Genomic DNA, 24095 nt, shown 5'->3' with positions numbered 1-24095 from the left:
TTTTGTTTGGAAGTCTGGTTTCTCTCTACTGGAGATTATTTTGTTTTGCCTTTCATCATATGGTTAAGTTCTCAATTGCATATTAAACCATCTATTTTGCCAATGAGATTATTTCAATTATTTTTAGGGAAGCTAATAAGAGTCTATTTTGTAGTAATTTTAAGAAGTATTTCTAATCTTTCTGATACTTGAATAATAAAATTTTTCAAGTATTAAAAATATTAAAAGTGTTTTCTAAAATCACTACTAAACTAATCGCTAATAAGTTAGCTGCTTTTCAGTTGCCTGCTTTTACGTAATTTTCTTGCTTCTACTAAAAATAAATACAAAGTTTAATTTGATATTCTTTTGCTGAAACTGATTCATTTGTGAAACATTGAACTAAATTACAATGAAATTCATACAGCTAGTTCAACATAGAACTAAATTACAATGAAATTCATACAGCTAGTTCAACATAAACCGTATACAACGACTACACGATCGATCATTCCCACATTCACTACATTTTTCTGCGGGTTCTTTTAGTTGATATGAAGATTACAAGAACATGAAAAAGCCAACAACAACCACAAAAAAAAAGGGAAAAAAACAGGTTCCTAGCTACTGAAGAGAGTGTTTGCATTTGACATGCAGGTCACAAGACACCAGATTCCCCTGCTGCATGACTCTTTTAAGTTTCTTTGTCATTTCTTGTCGCATCCATAGCCCCTGCAAATAATCCACACTGGTTTAATTGAGGAAAAATATTGGTAGGGAAAAAAAAATCAGCAGGAGTGTTGTGAAATGAAAGTCCGGTTATATATATCTAGTTAATCACCAAAACACAGCAAATAAGGTGGTGTTGGGGGCTGCCGAAGAAATACCATTTTCACATTGCTGCAATTTTCCCCTTTCCAACCAAGAAATTTTTACAAATGAAACACATTTTGATGTAATATTGGAATCCTGTATGAGACAGGATATGCTGCTCAAGAAGCAAGAGTTTGGTTGTGGGCATTATTTGGTCAATTGTATAGGATAGAACTAATACCGACAGATATTGAATCTTAGAAACTATGTCTGTTCTTGCCTGTCTAGTGAAAGAATCAATTAAAACCACAGTTATATTGGGAAAAATGAATGCATCTAATCCCACTTTTTTAGTGTTTTGAATAGGCTTTTAGGCAAAGAAAATTAACAACTAGAAATATCAGCATAAGAAAACTAAGGTCTGAGGAGGGACAAAAAAAGGTCTTTAGAGTATAAAGTCATTCTAGTTTGTCCTTAAGAAAACTTACCAGTAGATTGTCCATCCATAGCATGTTCAAAGTAGTCTTTGGTGGCATCTGCACATTCAAGTAACAAGCATCAGAATGCTATGGAAGACTCCAAGAAGTAAGCCCAATCCTAAAATGGTCACTTGTAGAACTTTGAAATAACACTTCAGAAAACATAAGATACAAACCCATGCTGTAAATGTAGGGTGTCAGGACATCAAACCCATATTAGTTCACCTAGAAAATTTATTTCCCACTAGCCACTTTGTTGTGCCAACTATGAATTCTAACATAATTCTTGAGTCCCAAGTACAGTGCTCACTTAATAAGTTTTGATTTTGTGCTCAGGAGATATGCTAGAAAAGCCCAATATAATCATCCAACAAATGATTCACTTAGATGTGCTTGGCATAAAGGCAATTGATTCCCAAGGGATGGGTTCTTCAGATTCTACACATTGGAATGCTTGCCCTAGATAAGTGGCACAACATGCTTGGATGGTTTTGACTAGTCCATATGGTTTAGGGTCATATAATGACAAGTGCCTTCTTAATTCCCAGATGCAAACACAATAAATATTTACTGTTCAATCAGCAGGAAACAAATGCAAAATTTCCACTTAGATGTGGATGAAATGATTTTGCAAAAATGCATGATGTGCATGTTGATATTTAGACGTACCATGCTTCATAGTTAGAGATGGATCTTGCTCATGTACATGTCCAATCAACCTTGCCGGTATTCCTGCCACCATGCTTGGGAACCAAAAAAAAGAAATGTCACACTTATATCATTTTGCCCATTGGTTCCATAAACATTTGATGATAGCAAACACATTATTCCATCAGTAATTCAGAATATATCCTTTTTTACCTATGAGGTGGAACATCTTTTAATACAAGGGAACCAGCAGCTATCATGGCACCTTCACCTATTTTTATATTCCCAAGTATAGTCGCACTAGCTCCAATTAGTGCTCCTTGAGCAACTTTTGGATGACGATCACCGATTTCTTTTCCACTTCCTCCTAAAGTTACTCCCTGTCAAACAAAATGCAATTCTTCATAGGAAATGTTCCATAGCATGTGTAACTGCTTCAATTAATTCATTGCATTGGAAACTTGAAGTGTATATGGGTGTTAAGCTACTAATTAATTAAAAAACTCAAGTTGTTAAGTAGTAGTAGCCAAACAATGTATATCAAGCTTTATTGGGCTAAAGTCCTATCTATAGCCATCCAGAACACATCAAAATGCATTCAGAAATATTTAATTTTTGGTGAAGAATTGAGTTTGGATTTATAATTAATAAAAACAAAAGGAAAAAATAAAAATAAGAATAAGAAACATAATGGGAAAAAAAATGACGAAAGAATGAGTCCATAATTGTTAGCACCAACTGAACTACATCAAGCCTTGTATCCCACATGTCCAGGATCATCCACATGAATTCTTTGATGAAAATGTGCTCAACCCAGGACTATATCTAAGACTGACCATAAGATCCCAAGTTTGAAAGCCTGTGTTTCATAGGAAAAAACTCCACAATTTATAACTTAATCAGAATAATAACCTAAATGGTTTGGTAATCAACCCCATGGTTGGCATGTATGTATATACAGAAGTCATGAATCAAGATGTTCCTAAAAACCAGAATTTGAACTTTGATTTAGTGATTCTTTGTCCACGGCTTCTATAGGATACTTAAAGAGTTTATTTGTTAGAAAAAGAGAGAGGTGTGCAGGGGAAGTTTATTAATGTGTTTCCAGATAACTACTTGGTAGTTGACATGAGACCAATCAGATAACGGTGAAAGATAGGAAGACAGAAGCCACATTTTTTTTTTGAATGGGTAAATTTTTGTCCCCATTGACATTTTGAACATGGAACCTCCTATAAACCCTCCCTAACTGTTATCACTTGAGCCAGGCCCCAAGGGCAGGAAGATAGAAGCCAAATTACCTGCATTAATGAAACTCTATTTCCTACAACAGCAGTTTCACCTATAACCACGCCTGTTGCATGATCCAGAAGTATTTCCTCTCCAATTTGTGCAGCTGTACAGAATCACCAAATTTAATTAAAAAGGAAAAATTTCATCTCATAGTGGATATCATCCAGGAAACCTTTGTCATCTCGCATAGCTACAAACCAACAAGTTAAAAAAGATCGTTCCAGACTTGCAATGGCAGCAACTGTTCATTGAAACAAGAATCATATCTAAGTACCAGGTAAGCTGTAAACACATTTAAGTTGATTTCACCATAGGTTTCTCAAAAGTTACATCCCTTTTACAAGGAATGTTGCTGCTCGCTCCTACAATAAACTTAATGAAAAATATGCTACAAATTGTAAATGGGATATCTATCCAATAAAACAAATTTGAGCAAATACATACCTGGATGGATGTCAACTCCAAAAACCTAGACAAAAATAAATAAATAAAGGTTACCAGATTAAAAGGAGAAATAGGAAAGGCACAAATCCATATAATATGGTCATAATGCTGCTCCAGATTCAAAGATTTTCAAATAAGAGACTACCTCACTGATCCGACTTTGTAATGCTAATGCCAACTCTTTACGCCCATGGTTCCATAAGGCATGTGCTACTCGATATGATTGCAGAGAATGATAACCCTGAAAAAGATTAAATAAATTGCATGTATTAGATCCACGAAAGGTAGACCTCCAGTAGTATGATGATAAATTCAAACAACTTATAGCTACTGATAATGATAAATTGAATAAATAGGAGCAACTATCGTGCTTCTTTTGACTGCATCATTTGTATCTAGAAACTGTATTGATGTTTTAATGTTCTTTTTCTTTTGGGTGGGTAACTGACTACCTTCAGGTATAGCAAAGCATTGGCCCTAAACAATAAGAAACTGAGTAAAATAAAAAGTATATTCTCCGAGAAGATCAATCATAATGCTATAAATTAATTAGTACAGAAAGAAAAATAAAATAAATAGTACCTTAAGATACAACAAAACCGAGCAATGCGACAAACAAGAAGGATCTCTATCTTTAAATGCCTGTGAAAGGAACATTTTCATACATTTAAAATTCTTCCCATGATACCAAGCACAGATTCTACTGCCAAGATGGTGCTCATAGTTTTGGATGTCAATGAAATTACCTGCATATCTAGGCGAATTGCACGTTGAATATCCCTATCATTCAGTATCACCTTACCAATTATATCCATCAATTGTGTTGCCAAGAGTGTCAGGTTATGAAGTCGATTTGCAAGAACAAATGCCAATGCTTGCTCTAAACAGTCATGGGACAAAATACTGGCATACAAGAAGCTACTTAGAATTGGCTCCTTCTCCGCCTGAAACATTGCATGGTAGCAACAAATATGTCAAGATCAGATAACAAATTATTCTTCCAAACGAAATTCTCTTCCAGCCCAACACCCCGACACCACCACCTGATGTTCTAAGTACCCAAAACCAATAAAATAAACAACAAAATGCCCCCTGTAGCCAATGTGCCCATGCTCATGGAACCACAAAACAACAAAAGACACTGTGAGCAATTTATACAGAACACCAGAAAGCACACAAAATTTTAAGCTCCCTGAAGAAGAAAGAAAAAGATTGTATTCAAATCAGCTACTTTTATATAATACTAATCAAAATTTCTACAGTACTATAGAACCCATTCAAGAATTCAGCCTTTTTGTGCGACACAAATGCAATCAGATGGTGATGGAAATGGGTTCCACACTCCTACTCTGATACCATGAAATGAGTCTCTACTATATTTGGTGAGGAATACGGCGGCCAGTGATTTATTCGACTAGTATATGATTATCAAATAGAGAAACTAAATTAAACCAAAAAATGTAATCTGAAGACGAAATTGACATAGCCAAACCTTCGAAACAACTGAAAAATCGAAAAAGAAAAATCTTGAAATATCAAAACCCCATCATCAGAACCACCTGAACAACTCCAAAGAATCGACAAAAGACGAAGAAGAGTACCTCCAACTTGGCCTCCTCCCTCACAGCGTCCCAGATCGGGTCACCCACAATAGAATCCAAAATTTCAAGCGAAACATCTCCCCCCACGTTGGCCTTGGAGAGACCCATGGCATAAACAGGAAACAACTTCTCCATTCGATACTCCATGGATTTGGAAGCAGAAAAATCCGGCGTTTCTCCCTGGAGAAGAGGCATGCTAAATCGAAAACAAAAGAAAAAAAAGGAACAAGAAGAGAAAGCCAATTACATATGACTGGTGAAAGAAGCTGATCAAAGCATGTAGGGTTGCAGAAAGTGAAAAATGAAGGGGAGGGAGGTGGAGATAGGCAGTGGAGAGTAGTGGAGCTGCATGTCTCCCGGTGGCGCTAGAGGTGGAGGTGCGAATATATTCCCACTGTTAGATAGTCCGCCACTGCCTCGTAGCTTAACGTTTTTTAAAAGGAAATTGGGCCGGTGCGAAGTGCAAACGCATGTTGTTGGTCCTTCCATTCCGTGCATTCCGATTCCATTTGCTACCTTCCAAAATCTTAGCTTTAATTTTCACCGTTTCTTTCCATACATTGATGGGTATCTGTCACAATGACTGGTGAGGTTTTCTCATGCTACTCAAATGCTATTTCATTTCAGTCTTCATAGCTTTAACTCTTATGGGATACTCCATGAACTTTTTTTTTTCTTTTTTGCCCTTTCCCCCTTTTTATTTTTATTTTTTATTTTTATTACTTAAATACAATTGGGAGAATTACAGTTAAGGGTAGGCTGGGGGAAAAAATGACTGAAAATGGTGGATAAATTTGATAATTCTTTTGAAGGCCTTATATTTTTATTAGACTAATTTACCCTCAATTGATTGCTAGTTCTGCCAGTCCCAGAATTCCAATTCCTTGGCCCCTTATCACCACCTCCTTGGCCCCAACTGACATCACCATCATGACCTTTCCACCCTTCCCCATTATTGTTTGACTCTTTGTTCCATTCAAAGGACTTATTATTCTCACCAAAATTGCTTCTGTTGTTCCAGCCACCACTTTGATCCCTCCTTCCACGGCCCCTACCTCCAAAACCACCCCTGTCTGAATCACCTCCGCCTCCACCTCCAAAACCACCCCTGTCAGAACCCTTGTCTTTGAACCTTTGGTGACACATTATAATATAAAATTGCATTTACAGTAAATTGAAAAGTATGATTTGATTTTCTTTTTTTTGGGTTGGCTTTTTTTCTCTTTTTTTGGACTGACTTGGTTGGTGGAAGCAGTATGGTCAATTGAAAAGGTTGATTTGATTTTGCTTGTGTGAGGGGTGATATATTTTTGGAGACAAATTGAAATGGAAGATTTTTATTCCACTAATTTGATACCCAATTGACTAATTTGATACCCTATGGAAAGCAAATCAGGTTATAAATTTACTAATTTGATACCCAATTGACTTATAATTTCCTTAATTAGTATTTGCAGAACGGATTGTGGCATATTTGTAATGAAGTTTATGCAATTATGGAGTAACCGTGGAATTTCTCGTGCAATTGCAAATGTATTATATTGTGGTGAATAAAATATATATATATATTTTTTTTATGATCATGAATTTTTCTTAATATTATATTATATACTCTTTTGTACAGGACAAGGTATTTGTATTGTACATGCCTTTTTGTTGTCCACCCTTGTATTGTATTTGTTTATCCTCCTTAGGTACAATCTCCCCTCCTTCATGAAGGTAGCCATAAATGGAATTTTCCAAGTCCATTTACCAATTCAGAAGTACGTCTTCTTTCACCGACAATCAAATCAATCTATTTCACAATATTACAATCAATGAAAATTTTACAACGAATACAAAATAAACAAATGAAAATTATAATAAATTGAAAGACATATTTTATATAATAAATAACAATATTTGTTGTATATTATACATGTTAGGGATATGCCAAAGAACCCATAATTGCACAGTTTCATAAGAAATTTGACATTTTCAAAATTTTACCTTATCGTAATGTATCGTAATGTTATTGTATTTGTATTGTAATTGTAATGTATTTTTATTATACCTCTATATTTTTATATAAAAAAAATTAATTTTATAGATTTTTTTTTTTATCCATCATTGGATTATCATCAACAACTATTTCACAATATTACAATCAATGAAAATTTTACAACGAATACAAAATAAACAAATGAAAATTATAATCAATTGAGAGACATATTTTATATAATAAATAACAATATTTGTTGTATATTATACATGTTAGGGATATGCCAAAGAACCCATAATTGCCCAGTTTCATAAGAAATTTGACATTTTCAAAATTTTACCTTATCATAATGTATCGCAATGTTATTGTATTTGTATTGTAATTGTAATGTATTTTTATTATACCTCTATATTTTTATATAAAAAAAATTAATTTTATAGATTTTTTTTATCCATCATTGGATTATCATCAACAACTATTTCACAATATTACAATCAATGAAAATTTTACAACGAATACAAATGAAAATTATAATCAATTGAGCCATATTTTATATAATAAATAACAATATTTGTTGTATATTATACATGTTAGGGATATGCCAAAGAACCCATAATTGCCCAGTTTCATAAGAAATTTGACATTTTCAAAATTTTACTTTATCGTAATGTATCGTAATGTTATTGTATTTGTATTGTAATTGTACTGTATTTTTATTATACCTCTATATTTTTATATAAAAAAAATTAATTTTATAGATTTTTTTTATCCATCATTGGATTATCATTAACAACTTCATGTATTGAAATTACAATAGTGTATTTTTGTTGTTGTTTTTTTTTTATAATTTTGGCTTGCAAGGATGCTTTATGATAGGAATACAACATGATAGCCTAGAAATGCCAATTCAGTAAAAAATAATTCAATATTTTGTCATTTTGGTATATTGTAATGTATCATAATGTTAATATTTTTTCATTGTAACTATATTGCATTTGTATTGTACTTATACTTTATAACTGAAATAATGGTTCTTTTACATAACCTTCAAACTACTAGGCATTCGACTCATCATACCAAAATAATACTTATACAAAAAGGTAACAAATTTATAACAAAAATATAGTGATCTTAACTCTTTAACAAATTCATAATAAAAGACAAAGTGGTCTCGTACAAAGGGGATTTCAGTTTTCAATGACAATCCAAATATGTTTATAAATACACAAACAAAGTGGTCCCAAACAAGCATGAAACAACTGAGAACATTTTTTCTTCAATCATGTCAAAAAGTCTTAACAACAAAACTAAAGTGTAAACCTTTTCAATGGAAATCAATAATAATCATATCAAACAACCCACCCAGAAAATAAATTAAAAATAAAAACCTTCAATATGACCTAAATAATATAAAAAAATTCAAAATAATAAATTTAAATAACATTTAAAAAAAAATGTAATTTCTTTCTCAAAACCTCATTTAATATTTCAGATCTAATATCTTACAACTACATTGTTAAAATTATTAACTTTTCCTTCATTCAATCCGATTTTTAAATTATTTATTTATTTTTCCATAAACTGACTTTTTTTTTGTATTAAAAAAAAAAAAAAACTGACCTTTAATGGATTTCTTGCTAGATTCACAAAAAAAAAAAAAAACAAGTTTTGTGTATCGGTTGCAGAGAATGACCTGAAGTGCGCACCTTTTTCCTTTTCCCTTTTTCTTCTACAACTCGGCTCCAGGTAGGTTAAAGAAAGGGAGAATAAACTCTTTTTTATTTTCTGTTGCTTTTCACTTATTAAGGGTAGTATTGGCATTTAAACAAAATAAGGCCTTTGAAGGAATTATCATAATTTTACCCTACCCTTTACAATAATTATCAAATTTACCCACCCTCATTGGTCATTTTTTCCCCAGCCTACCCTTAAGGGTAATTCTCCCAATACAATTTAGACCCAAACCTTTTAACATTTTACATTTATTAAATAATAGCACTTTAACAGAGTTTTCGGTAGAAGTACCACTTTGTTTTTTGAAAAAAAAAACTCTAAATCTAAATTTGTGTTGAAAATATTTGTCTAAGTAATACATATGTACCATTTTGTTTTTTTTTGTTTTAAAATCGAGCTCAATGATTGTGGTTTTAGCTTTAAGATTAAAATTACAATCATCAATTATGATTTTAAAAATTACTTGTTAGTGATTATAGTTTTAAACTTAAAGCTAAAATTATAGTTAGTAATTGTGGTTCTAAAACAAAAAAAAATATTTAAAAAAATAAGAAAATGAAAGTTTACATGGTTGAAAGACCTGATAAGTGAATATTCTAAAAGACAACTTAGATGTGACTTTTTTTTTTAAACGATTATTTTTTTCACTAAACTCACTTCAACATCATTTGTTGACTTTAAAAAATTCTATTTTTAGATTGTCACATCAAAATGATTCTATTCAAGTACAAATGAAGGTGAGAAAAAGAGTAACTCCCACATCGGATAAGAGGAAAATTCTTGACGCTATATAAGTATGGACTCTTCATAACCCTATAGACGTGTTTTAAAGTCATGAGGATTCCTTTGAGTTCAAAGCGGATAATATTTACACGGTTGAGAGTGGGTCGGTACACATTTGTACTTGAATAGAATCATTTTGATGTGACAATCTTAAAATAGAATTTTTTTAAATACCCTTAAAATTTGATGATACATCGATTTGATTTTTATTTTAAAAAAATATCATTATAATTATTTGTAACTTTGGCATTCAATTACCTCTTATAACAACTTCAAATTTGTTTCTTCCATTTAAGACTACTCATTTACCATTTCTTTACTCTACAATTTCTTTCTATACAAGGAGAGGTTGATCCATCAAAATGAATGATGGCCTTGGAATGGTGGGTTGCACATGCTACCCATTACATTAGGGATAGCTCTAATGGGGTACTTCATAATTTCCCCCATTTTTTTTCCCTTCCATTCCTTTTAATGTATTAGAAAATGATACATATGAGGGAAATCAAGTATATATATTTTCACCTAAATTACATTTTCTTTTTAGGTAAATTACACTAACCTTTTGTGAATATTACATTAATCTCTTTCCTAAATATTGTCTAATGTATCCCCATACCATTATGTCCTTTTTGTAAAGGAGAAGGACAAGAGCCTTTAGTTGGCTTATATACCTAACCTATGGTGTTTGGATAAAATCTGAAGTATAAGCCAAGCCCCATATTTTCTAACATTTTGTTTGCATTTTAAAGAACCATGAAGAGTAATGCTTTTTCTCAAACATGATGGAGTAAATCATATTTTTAATTTTAGAAAAAAATTGGAATAAAATATGACATGATTTACTTGAAAAAAAATGGAGTAAATCCTATATGTTTGCAATTAGGTATGATCTTTTTTTTTTTTTTTTTTTAATTTGAATTAGGAAAGATGGGAAGAAAATGTTGGGAGAGGAGAAGAGTACAGGAAAAAAAAAGGAGAAGAAAGGAAAGTAGGGTTAAGCTTGGAGGGGGTAAAGTAGGAGATTCTACAAGCCTATTTTTATTTAAAATAGAAAAATGTTGTGTACTGGAAACCAAAAATTTAATAAAACATCTAGATTGCTTTGTAAGACTACAATGGTACCTAAACCATTTAGGGTTAATAAAAACTCAAATAGACCTTCAACATGTTCTTTCTTCAATTCATCTTCAACTCAACTTTAGGGTAACCATCAGAGCTTGAGTTTTAATCAATGCTATTTACCTACAATGTCTTGGTTGGGTTAACGATGCAACACACTTATAAGATGTAAGATAAACACGTTTATAGGAAAATGAGATCTTGTAGGAAGTATAGAAGCTTTTTTGGTTAAATAAAATTTAGGAAAAATATTATTATTATTATTATTATTATTATTATTGAAATGTGTGGGTTGGGGTTAAGATTGGAATTGAGTACAAATTTTGTGGGAATTTCTATTAGTTTGTTTGAATTATAATGCTAATTATCATAATGTGTATAATTACTAAATTTTCTATGTGTTTTTTATAAACCATGACGATCCAAGAGGGGCCATAAGCCGAATCCCAAATATTTGGGTTGAGCCTGTATGTGAAAGATCGTTACATGCAGCATACATGCAAAGTAGCAGGCAGTAGATAGAACCATTTAAGCACGTGGAAAGTGGAGAACAGGATTGGGTCTTCAATTGCGAATGGGTCTTCGGTAGTTGAGTAATGGGTCTTTAGTAGTTGCATTATTTACGCCACTTTTATTTCATGCAATTATGTTATGTTTTACATGTATTTGCACAAGTTGTTTTACGTGTGTTTGGGTCCAGCTTTTGGTTTCTCGTTTCCTTTTATTTCGGTTTATTTGTACGTGGCTTTGCTTATTTAAGTAGTCGAAGTTTATTAATTAAAAGAGGTAATCATTTGTTATCAAAAGCTTGTGGTACTTTCTCACCCGAAGAGAAAACAATTCACTTTATCGTTTGAATATTTGCTGGGACCTATCATTGGTATTAGAGCTAGGTTATTATGGGAACCAATAGCGTATTGAACAGTGGGAGGTTGGGTTCGGTGAAGTGCAAGATGGGCTACACTGGATGGAGCTCGGCATGGCGGACAGACTACGACATTTGGAAGAAACTCTCAACCGTCTCTCTGATGTACTCCTTGCAAACCAGGAGCCTCCAAACCATGGTAATCCAAACCAGGAAGGCCACAATGGGAGACGACTTGTTGTATCCTCCAAAACGAAGAAACTGGAGTTTCCTCGATTCTCCGAAGATGACCCGATTGAATGGTTCAATTGTGTGAACCAATTTTTTGAATTTTAGAATACTCTCAAAGCCTAGAAAGTTTCTTTAGCCTCTTACCACTTGGAAGGAGAGGCTAACCAGTGGTGGCAATGGATCCACAGGACATTCCAAGAGGAAAGACGAGTCCTCTCATGGGCAAATTTTGAAGATGAACTATGAACGCGCTTTGGGCCTTTGGATTGCGAAGATTTTAACGAAGCTCTTTCACGAATCAGGCAAACGGGCTCCCTGCATGAATACCAGCGGGAATTTGGACAATTAGGCAATCTAGTCAAAGGTTGGACGCAAAAGGCTCTTGTGGGACCATTCATGGGTGGTTTAAGGACAGAGATTTTGGACGAGATCCGCCTGTTTCAACTGCAGACATTAAAAGATGTTATCCGCTTCGTGAGGATGAGAAATGACCAACTAGTGAGACAGAGGAGGTTCACACGACCTGCACCACCATGTGAGCTCCCCTAGCTCTTCCACTAGCAAATCGAGCAGCAGCCATAGCACCTGTCGTCTCGGTTTGACGATTGAGTTGGGAGGAAATGCAGCGGCGACAATTCCAAGGTTTATGTTTTGTAATGAATGTTTTACCGCATGACATAATGTCAAGGGCCTCGGATACTCATGTTGGAGGGACACGAGGACGACAACAACGTTATTTGCGACGACGTCACCAAAGAACAACATGTGGGAGAAAACCAGGAGGAGCTTCGCGAACCAGAGATTAAGTTGCATGCATTAACAGGATGGTCTGCGCCCAAGACCATGCAAATAGCTGTCAGAATCAATGCCCACGACGTCATTATATTGATCGATAGTGGGTCGACTCACAATTTTATTAGTGAGCATCTGGCCAACTTGCTGCGATTACCGGTGGTGCCAACAGAAATCTTCACCGTTTGGGTTGCCAATGGAGAACATGTCAGATGCCAGGGGCGGTTTGAGGAGGTACAAGTGAATTTTTAGGGCACTTTTTTTCCTTAACTCTTTACTCCTTACCTTTCACAGGGTTGGACGTAGTGTTGGGGATTTAATGGCTCGAGTTACTTGGCTCTGTGGTTTGCGACTGGAAACATTTGACCATGGAATTTTTGTGGGAAAACCATACCAGAAGATTGCTTGGTATCGACGGGCAAGACATCCGAGCAGCATTATTAAAGGAGTTATCCAAGGAAATTTTGCCCAAACCAAGCGTTGTTTGTATTATGTTTCCCAGGTCGCTCAAACGGAACCATAAGGGAATATTCATCCAAGCATGTAGGAAATATTGCAAGAATTTTCTGATCTGTTCATAGAGCCCATGAGCTTACCACCAACATGAGAGGTTGACCACAACATCACTCTTAAAGAAAGAACTGAGTCGATTAATGTTCAGCCTTACAGACATTATCAAAAGAACGAGATAGAGAAACAAGTCCAAGATATGCTGAGATCAGGGCTTGTTCGACCCACCACTAGCCTTTTTTCATCACCCGTTTTGTTGGTGAAAAAAAATAAAATGGGAATTGGCATTTTTGCACATATAACCGCGTACTTAATGTCGCAACCATTAAAGACCGATTTCCAATCCCCACAGTTGAGGATATGTTGGACAAACTCTATGGTGCGTCCTACTTTACTAAGCTAGATCTAAGAACAGGATACCATTAGGTACGACTAAATCCACGTGATGTCCCTACAACTACTTTCCGAACACATAATGGGCATTATGAATACTTGGTTATGTCATTTGGCCTATGTAATGCACCCTTTACACTTCAAGCTATCATGAACTCTATCTTCCGTTATCATCTCCGTAAATTTATATTAGTTTTCTTTGATGACATTTTGATCTATAGTTCCAATTGGGACACACATTTAGTTCATGTAAAACAGACCTTTGAAATATTGAGGCAACACCAATTCTTTGTCAAATCTAGCAAGTGTGCATTTGGGCAACAAGAATTGGAATATCTGGGGTACATTTTCACTATCCAAGGCTTCAAGGTGGACGAAAGTAAGATTGCTGCTATGGCAGCTTGCTCTTGGCCTATTAACATTTCGGAACTATGTGGGTTTTTAGGTTTGATAGGGTATTACCAGAAGTTCTTCCAGAACTATGGCATTATAACTTCTTCACTCACCAATCTTCTAAAAAAAAGCCAATTCGGATGGCATGAGGAAGCTGAAGCCGCTTTCCTTGCTCTCAAACAAGCTGTTAGCCCAAGGGTTCTCCTAATCGGGTTTTGATGATAACAAACCATGGTTAAGTAACTAATTGGTTTAATGTTTAAGAATCTCAGGTATAAACTCGAAAATTCATCAAAGGACCAAATGGATACAAGATCGAGACGCTTGGAAGACTTGAGATCATAGGAAATGAATGTAAGATGATAGCATGAGTGCATTTAGGATGTTCATACCTTTTCATGTATCTTAGAAAACTCGGTTTATTCTTTAAAACTTGATTTTATTTAAAACCCGAGTTTTATCAAACATACCTTAGGCAAATTGATTCAAAAGTGGCATATTAACTCACCTAAAGACCTTGCCTAAGTATTGGAAAAGAAAGAAATAAAAAAGGATAGGTTTTCGGGGCCAAAAGGCTCAACCGGTCGAGGCCAAGGCCAACCGGTCGACCGGCTGAGGTCGTCCGGTCGAGGAAGGTTAAAAACCTTCTCTCTCTCGCAGTAGCCTTCTCTTCTTGGTCGAAGTGATTCCTTTACTGGTCGAGGTCAGGTTGAGGCAACGATAACCTGTCATGCATTAAATGCTCCAACGGCTAGTGAACAGGTCAACTCCTAGCTCGACCGGACGAGGTTGCCTTTTGCTGTTTTTGACTTCCGAGCTTAGAAACCTATAAATTGAGAGCTCCATTTCATTCATGACCAAGAGAACAATTGCATTCAAAGCCTACCTACCTGTTCTTGATCAAAAAGCTCTCATTTCTTTCTTAGTGCATTAAACCATCACTTGCATATTCTTAGTGCACTCTTGTAAATCATCCTAGCTTTCTCTTGTACTTAAGCCATTCTTAAGCTAGGTTGAGAGTTTCATCTTTGTGTAAACTGAGTGTGAAAGCCTTCAAGTGGTTCAAATCTTGAAGAGATTGTGTAAGAGCCCATTGGAGTCGGAATCCAAGTGTAAGAAGATTGAAAGCTTGATTGAAGCTTCAAGTTAGTGGAACCCTCACTTGGTTAGGAGATTGAGGAGAGTGGACGTAGGCAAGGAAGTGCCGAACCACTATAAACCCGAGTTTGAATTCTCTAACTTTATCCTTTCCTTTATTTATTTTGTGCATATATTATTGTGTGGAAAAATATTTTGAAAAACCCAATTCACCCCCCCTTTTGGGTATTTTTCTTAATTATTCATAGCCTTTGTTTTATCACAAGCCATGAAGACCACTCCTTCATTGGCCATGCTTAACTTCAACAAGGCCTTCACTATCGAAATGGATGCATTTAGGGAAGAAATTGGGGCGGTCCTGACCCAGCAAGGAAAACCAGTGGCGTACATGAGTCGAGCGTTTGGAGTGACCAAGAAATCTTGGTCGACATACGCTAAGGAGATGTTAGCTATCGTCGAAGCCATACGCATGTGGCGGTCGTACCTGCTAGGTAAAAATTCTATATTCAGACCGACCAACATAGTCTCAAGTATTTCCTAGAACATAGAATAGCAACCCTGGAGCAACAAAAATGGGTTGCTAAGCTCTTGGGCTACGACTACGAAATTATTTACCAACCGGGTTGTGAAAACTCTACAGCTGATGCTCTTTCACGCAAGCAAGGTAGTCCCATTCTTCACTATATTTTCTTTCCGCAGGTTAGTTTATGGGAAGAAATTAAAAAAGCTTCAAATGATGACCAATACATTCAATCAATGGGTCGTGCGGCCACAGAACAACCTGAGGGATCATATACATGGCGTCAAGGGCTACTACTATACAAGGGGAGGGTCATCGTTCCGAATGATGCACCTTTAAGGGCTAAACTGCTACACGAAATGCATGACACCAATGTGGGGGGTCATTCGGGCTTCTTACGTACATTCAAGAAGCCGGGACAACAATTTTATTGGCCTGGGATGCATAGAGCAGTGCAAAACTATGTCAAGGGGTGTGACGTTTGCTAGAAGATAAAAATTGAGACATTGACTTCAAATGGGCTTCTTCAGCCATTGTCGATTCCGTGCCAAGTATGGGACGACATCACCTTAGATTTTATTGAAGGATTACCGGTCTCGCAAGGAAGGGATACCATCATGGTGGTTGTCGATAGGTTTAGTAAGTCCGCAAAGTTTCTTACTTTCCGTCATCCTTTTACTGCAAAAAATGTGGCAACAAAATTTGTGGAAGGTGTTATCAAGCTCCACAGGATGCCCAAGTCCATTGTTAGCGATCGAGACACGATCTTCATCAGCAACTTCTAGCAAGAATTTTTCAGGATGTCGGGCACCAAATTGTAGCTTAGTTCTGCATACCACCCGCAAACGGATGGCTAGACGGAAGTCATCAATCGTTGCATCAAACAATATCTATGGTGTTTCGTTCATCAGTGGCCACAAAAATGGTGTTCCTACTTACCTTGGGTTGAATATTGGTATAACACAACATACCATATTTCGATAGGGATGACCCATTTTAGGCTCTGTATGGAAGGTTACCACCCTTCATTACGACGTATAATGTTGGCATTTCACTAGTACATGAAGTCGACCAATAACTCATGAGCCGAGATGAATTGCTACGACAACTGAAGGCCAACTTAGAAAGATCGATGAACCGAATGAAGTAGTTGGTAGATCAAAAGAGAAGAGACATTACGTTCAGCATCAGTGACTGGGTGTTTTTGAAGCTACATCCATATTGTTAGCAAACGGTCTTCAAACGGGTCCACTAGAAACTTGCTAGCCGTTTTATGGACCCTACCAAATTCTAGAGAAAATCGGTCCTGTCACATACAAATTACAACTACCAAAGAGGCACGCATTCACCCGGTGTTTCACGTATCACTGCTTAAACAATACTAGGTCAACAAGGCGGTCAACGGGGAGATGCCTGAGACCAAACGAGTCGAGTTACCACCATTCACTGACGAATGGGTAGTAATTTTGGAGCCACAAACTATTTTAGACTACCATTGGATCAAGCAAGGAACACAACTTGTCAAAGAAAGATTAGTAAAATGGAAACATCTTATAGCCGATGAAGCGACGTGGGAGCCAACAATCACGCTACGGGAGATGTTTACCGAGTCTGGACCTTGAGAATAAGTATCCGCTTCTTGGGAGATGTATTGATAAGCCACGATGATCCAGGAGGGGCCATAAGCTGAATCCCAAATATTTGGGTTGAGCCTGTACATGAAAGATTGTTGCATGCAACATGCATGCAACGTAGCAGGTAGTAGACGGAACCATTTAAGCACATGGAAAGTGGAGAGTAGGACTAGGTCTTTAGTTGTGAATGGGTCTTCAGTAGTTGTGTTATTTACGTCACTTTTATTTCATGCAGTTATGTTCTGTTTTACGTTTATTTGCACGAGTTGTTTTACGTGTGTTTGCGTCCAGTTGTTGGTTTCTCATTTCCTTTTATTTCAGTTTATTTGTACATGGCTTTGCTTATTTAAGCAGTCGAAGTTTATAAATTAAATGAGGTAATCATTTGTTATCAAAAGTTTGTGGTACTTTCTCACCTGAAGAGAAAACAGCTCACTTTATCGTTTGAATATTTGTTGAGACCTATCATTTTTGTTCGCATCTATTGAGTTACTAGTGGATTTCAACATATGAAATTTTGGAATGAACAATTTAGGACAATGAGCTTAGTATTGGTGTATGACCAACAAGGAATGTCCGATTAGCCTCTAATGTCTAGACGACGATTCACCTATATATATGAATGTCCGGATGGGTTTTTTGAGTACGCTCCTTTGAAACTTAAGTCAGAAAGAAAAGACTTGAGCAAAAAAAAAGTGTTCTGAAAAAAATTGCAATATATCTTTCTTATGGTCAAGGACAACTATTTATTTTTGCTTAACTATAATGCCTTTTCAGGTGCTTTAATGGTGCCTTTGATTGTGTTTGATTGAACGTTATTGTATTTAATGTCAATGATTATTGGCTCACCTTGATGAGTCATAAAGACTGGTGTTTTAGTTTTGTAATGGTTGGGTCAATCAAGGCATTTAATGTCTATTGTAGTTAATGCTTATTAGGTGGTGTAGTTCATGCTTGGTTAATATTGTATCCGTTTGATACCCTTGGGCCAGGCGGACGAGGCAACCTGGTCTTGTGCTATCAAGTTATGACCTGGATGACTTTAGGTGATGACTATGTGCTCTCCATACTTAGTACACTGTGTTGATAATTTTGTTCCAATATTTTTCAACTTAGAAAACTTTTTAGATAATAACTTACTCTCCCATTGAAGATCTAAGGTTGTTGTTGATCAAACCAGAAAGTTACATACAAGTTTAAAAAGATCTATTTAATGGTAAGCTAAGTGATTAAATGGTTAAAGTGAATTTATATATTTTCTGTAATTTAAAAATACCTAAATTATTGTTTTGGAAAAACAAGGAAGACTTGAGCCATGGAAGCAATGCTTGACTTGAGCAATGGATAAGTGCGCCTGAATGCTCGTTTTAAATCTATCATAATATAACAAATTATCTTTTGAAAATTCACAAAGCTTTTTTTTTTTTGGTAAATTCTCGATACCAATCTCTTATTATGTATAGGCGTATATAAAGTATCTTTTATAATATAAGTATATAAAGTATCTTTTAATCCATTATATTATAAAAATTAATTAAGTGCATTCAAACATTGGGTTGAACGGGACGAATCCACCAAAATTGCACCCCAAAATAATATTGGATGTGTTAGACATATATTTGGTAATATAAATCAATCACACATGAATGATGTGATAATAAAAAATTATAATAAATCTACTCATAATAAAATTTCATAACGAAGTTTGATAATTATCAAATAAAAATGTTTCATATTATATCAAAATTATCTTGCCAAAAGGGGCTTTTTTTTTTTTTTTAAGAAGTTCATGTGCTATGATACTAATTTCAATTATAATTAATTTTAATGTTTATTTTGAAAATATTTATTTATTTCTTTATTACTTTGGAATTTCGTGTAAGATTATGAAACAAGTAAATGCTTATACAATATCATAGGAGGCAACAAATGTTCAGATGGTTATTATTCCTTCACAGAACTGACTTTTTAAATTTTATTTATTTATTTAAAGTTCTGGATTCTAAATTCTCCTCTCCCCTCTTCTTCTTTCTGCTTTCTTCTTCAGCCTTGTTTCCACGGTTCTCTCATGGCTTCTCTACCTCACTTGTCTCGCGAAACGGCCCATCCCTACTTCTAGAACATTCTTCCGCCTCAAAGCTCATAAGATCATAAACCTCAACGCAATGGCTCCAAGAACCCTACCGATTCTGAAGCAACTCCTATCGAAATCATCTTCCTATAACACTAACTTCATTGGGTCCAGATTTGCCCCGAAGAGATCCGTCACGTACATGCCCCGCCCCGGGGATGGGGCTCCCAGGCCAGTAACCCTAATTCCCGGGGACGGAATCGGGCCTTTGGTGACCGGCGCCGTCGAGCAGGTGATGGACGCGATGCACGCGCCGGTGTACTTTGAGCGCTACGAAGTTCACGGCGACATGAAGAAGGTGCCGGAGGAAGTGCTGGAATCGATTCGGAAGAACAAGGTGTGTTTGAAGGGCGGTTTGGCGACTCCGATGGGCGGTGGTGTGAGCTCCTTGAATGTGCAGCTGAGGAAAGAGCTGGATCTCTATGCTTCGCTTGTGAATTGCTTCAATCTTCCTGGATTGCCAACGCGGCACCAGAATGTGGATATAGTCGTGATTCGGGAGAATACGGAAGGCGAGTACTCGGGGCTCGAGCACGAGGTCGTTCCCGGTGTCGTGGAAAGCCTTAAGGTTTTGATTTGTTATTACCTTGTCTGATGGTTATTTTGGCCGTTTCCCAATGCTGTTCAATTTTCCTTTTCTCGATTTTAGAGGTAGAGGATCATTTGGTTGAATTTCCGAAGAGCCATTTGCTAAATTTATGAAAAGCTTTGAGTTCAGGAATGATTATAAATGGCTGAATTTCCGATTTTTTTTCCCCCATTGAAAGGGAAAATGAACAAGACTGCTAAGTTCTCAACTTGTTCCAAATAACTCTATGTAAAGGACTCACATGACTCTACTACCCGAAAATGAACACAAAGTTAGAAATTGGGATAGACCTTTGGGAACAAAAAATGAGGACATCTTTTTGAAGTTTTTGAAATTAGTGAGATAATGATGATTTTGTTCTGAAATGAGAGAAGTTCTGTCTTCCCACTGTCAAGTCTGAATAAGGAATTGGCTTGTAACATGGCTCTAGCTTTTAAAACAGTAGAAAGAAAATGACAGTGGCTGCAGCTCATTAGGATTTAAAACCCAAACCCAATCTTAAGTTGTAGAGGGGTTCATGATTTTGCTTCATACTGGTATAAGCAGTGTTAACAGCATTCCGATTAAACAGATGGATAATTTACCTTGTGCAATAGTTAAGTAGAATTTTGATTATTATTTTGGTATTGATCAAGAAATCCAGTATGTATCAACTGACATAGAATCTAAGGTCTTGTTCTTATGTGGCATTCAGACTTCATATGTTTGTGTATTGTTTATTTTTTTAAGGCTTGTCTTATTTTCAGATATTTTGTTTGAATGCAAAAGGTCAGATTCTGAAATCATCTAAATTTTTTGACACCTTTACATCGATTTCTAGTCATATTTCAGACAAATTCAGACCTTAAAAAAAAAGATACCATTTAAATTTTTTGTAAATCTTATGAGGTTACCTTCCTATTCTTTGCTATGCTTTTCATGAACTTGCATCTTGGGCATTGCACAGTCTGTAGTATGTTTGTGGCTCATGATGCTCATTTGCTAGGTAATAACAAAGTTCTGTTCAGAGCGCATTGCAAAATATGCTTTTGAGTATGCATACCTAAACAACAGAAAGAAAGTGACAGCTGTGCACAAAGCAAACATTATGAAGCTTGCTGATGGTCTGTTCTTAGAATCTTGTCGAGAGGTTGCAACAAAATATCCTGGAATCAAGTACAGTGAAATTATTGTGGACAATTGCTGCATGCAGCTTGTTTCAAAGCCTGAGCAGTTTGATGTCATGGTATGTGAATATACTATTGTATAGCACTTTAATTGAGATGCAAATTGCTTGGTCAATGTTTGTCATGTTCTGTAATTATTCTTAAGATTTCCTGATAGCATCTGTAAGGTTGTTGCAGACATTAATCTGATGCAGAAATGACTTAATGCTATGGAGAACAAATCCTCTTCCATACATATATTTTTTTAACTTTTTAATGAGGCTAAGATCATTAGCTAAATTTTTATGATGACCCATTTAAAACTCTGCCAACTGGCTTCCATTTTAATTGTGGTAATGCAGAAGCAGTGCTCCTGCAATGTTGATATTTCAAACCTATGCCTACTAGCTTCATTATTTGTTGTCTTCCATTTTTTTCCAGAGAGAAAAGAAAGGGCTTATATAGCTTATGCTTTGTGGTGTACATTTTACAGGTGACACCTAATCTTTATGGCAATTTAGTGGCAAATACAGCAGCTGGTATTGCTGGTGGCACAGGAGTCATGCCAGGAGGTATACTCACAATTTCAAGTTTATATTTCTTCCTCCATTATTTTTTCTTTTCTTCTAGAATATCATCCACGCATCTTAGGACATAAAGTCAATGAACCCGTTCCTGTTTCCCAAATTTTTGCTGCAACTAAAAATCAACAATTTGGGTTTGTGATCATTTCTTTCAATGTGGTTTCTTGCATTTTCAACCAAATTTCTTAGGGCAATTTTGTGGATGAAGCCTAGGTTCATAAATCACTATTTCTTAAGCCTATGTTTTGTTCTTAGAAAATTTGAAGGAAAATGCTAGGGAAAGAAAATAGAAAAGAAAAGTAGAAGACAAGAAAAAGCAAAAAATAAAAAATAAAAAATAGGATTAAAGTCAATAAATTACTTTTATGTGTTACTTTAAACTTATTTCACTTAATTTAACTCATTGATATAAATAATAAATAATTTGAAAATGAATAAATTTTTAACTAGTTTTATATATATTTGATTTTTTTGGTATTTTTAATAGGATAACCAAATATGAGAAAATAATTTTCCTTAGCATTTTTCTCCTTCGTGAACCTTAAGGTTATGTTTGGTTCCCAGAAAGTACAAAGGAAAGAAAAAAATGTTAAGGAAAATGATTTTATCATATTTGATTATTCTATAAAATATTCAAGAGAAAATTAAATATAATTAAAATTAGTTAGAAACTTATGTATTTTAAAATTATCTAATCTTTATATTGATGAGTTAAAATAAATAAAATGAGTTCGAAGTAGAAAATAAAAATAATTTATCATCTTTAACTCTATTTTTTATTTTTCTTCACTTTTTATTTCCTTTTACTTTTCCTCTCTATTTTCTTTCTTTTGCATTTTCCCTCAAATTTTTAGAAAACCAAACACAGCCTAAAGAAAATTCTCTTGTCACACATCCTTCACTTCTATGCTGATTATTATAAATGTGTGCTTCATGCAGCATCAGAAGATAAGGGACTCTCTTCCCCAAAATAATATATATATCTCGGGTTTCTCTATGTTGATTAAGTTTATGCTTTGTTTATTGCATTGGACCCATTCAAAACTTTTAAAAAATCCATGCACCTTTTGATTGCATCAAAGAGCTATGTTAGAACCTCTTGTTTGTTTGGTTGATAAGGAACCCATAGCCCCCAGTTTCTCCAATGGAATGATTCTAGGGCCTCTAGTACACTCTAATAATTCTGGACTCCTTTTAAATGGCTATTCCCAGTCTATGCATTTCCTGGGGGAAAAAAAAAAATTGTCTTTTAGAATTAGGTTTCCGTGAAAAGTCAACCTAATAAACAATGTCCAGAGAAAAGAGGTCTTAATAGTTCACCTGCTAGTTTTAATATTTTATGCTATTTGTATATGTTTGAACAAGTTCGTTTTTGTTAAATAAATACACACCTTATTTATTTGTTTTCAGAGGATAAATAAATCTTTACTCTGTTCCTCTCAAGTTTTTTTTGGTATATGTATCTCAGTGTCTGTTCAGTTCAGGCTTACATGAACAAAGTATTGTAAAATAGAGGGGCAGGTGTGTCTGTGTTTATCTCCCTACCCCATATTTGCATTGGACTCCCCTGCTGCTGGTCTAGAACCAGAGCTTCTTGTTCCATACATTAAATGAATTTTTTTTTTAAAATTTCATGTTGGCATTTTCAACAACCTTGGTACTGGTGTTTGCAGGCAATGTTGGGGCTGATCATGCTGTTTTTGAACAAGGTGCTTCAGCAGGGAATGTGGGACATCAGAAACTAGTAGAACAAAAGAAAGCGAATCCAGTGGCCCTTCTACTATCATCTGCCATGATGCTGAGGCATCTCCAATTTCCATCATTCGCAGATCGATTAGAAACTGCTGTGAAACGTGTAATTTCAGAGGGCAAGTACAGGACAAAAGACCTTGGGGGAGACAGTAGCACCCAAGAGATCGTTGATGCAGTCATAGCAACCCTAGATTGATTCACAAGACACGTGTTTGATCTCTGCTTTTCAACTATAAAACCAACCATTTGGCCTTGGGTCTTCCTTGTTTATGTTTACTTAAAAATTTTCCTCCCACCACAATCGGTGATATTAAATAACATCAATCAGAGATAAAAGAGTGATGATGTGATGTGAAAGTTACATGGTTGCTATCAGGAAGTCTGAAGTCCATTCTCTGAGTTTAATATTTTTTAACTTAGTAGGCCATGGCCCGGCTTTGAAATGGCTTTATGAGACAGGTTGCAAACTTGAAGATGAGTACCTCAACATTAGCAAATTCAATAGGTGCTTTTTGTTTCTATTCTGTCCTAAAGATAACCTAGTTTTAAATCATTGTTGAACTAGGTGGATTAATAATTGG

General features: G+C 35.4%; 2 protein-coding genes across 3 annotated transcripts; one reads left to right on the top strand and one right to left on the bottom strand.

Moving 5' to 3' along the window:
• Positions 1-365: 365 nt before the first annotated feature.
• On the bottom strand, positions 366-5870 carry LOC100233047 (probable serine acetyltransferase 2). The gene is made up of 10 exons (XM_003631859.4): positions 5258-5870; positions 4403-4600; positions 4239-4298; positions 3802-3897; positions 3657-3681; positions 3221-3315; positions 2133-2299; positions 1941-2014; positions 1281-1328; positions 366-711 (listed from the first exon to the last, which is right to left on the bottom strand). Exons 1-10 carry the CDS (start codon positions 5450-5452, stop codon positions 674-676), a joined length of 996 nt encoding a protein of 331 aa, XP_003631907.1. The 5' UTR covers positions 5453-5870; the 3' UTR covers positions 366-673.
• Positions 5871-19204: 13334 nt separating this feature from the next.
• LOC100242228 (isocitrate dehydrogenase [NAD] regulatory subunit 1, mitochondrial) lies at positions 19205-23919 on the top strand. 2 transcript variants are annotated; one of them, XM_019219592.2, is made up of 4 exons: positions 19205-20012; positions 21019-21258; positions 21672-21750; positions 23436-23919. In XM_019219592.2, the coding sequence occupies exons 1-4, from the start codon at positions 19479-19481 to the stop codon at positions 23708-23710; spliced, it is 1128 nt and encodes a 375-aa protein (XP_019075137.1). In that variant the 5' UTR covers positions 19205-19478; the 3' UTR covers positions 23711-23919. The 2 variants fall into 2 exon arrangements, with proteins under 2 accessions (XP_019075137.1, XP_059592478.1); XM_059736495.1 differs by having other exon boundaries at positions 19243-20012; positions 21031-21258.
• The last annotated feature ends 176 nt before the right edge of the window (positions 23920-24095 follow it).

The sequence above is a fragment of the Vitis vinifera genome, chromosome 4 (assembly GCF_030704535.1).
Source record: "Vitis vinifera cultivar Pinot Noir 40024 chromosome 4, ASM3070453v1".
Lineage (NCBI taxonomy): Eukaryota > Viridiplantae > Streptophyta > Magnoliopsida > Vitales > Vitaceae > Vitis > Vitis vinifera.
Note: the sequence above shows the minus strand (reverse complement) of the source record. Positions and strands in the feature narration are given on the sequence as shown.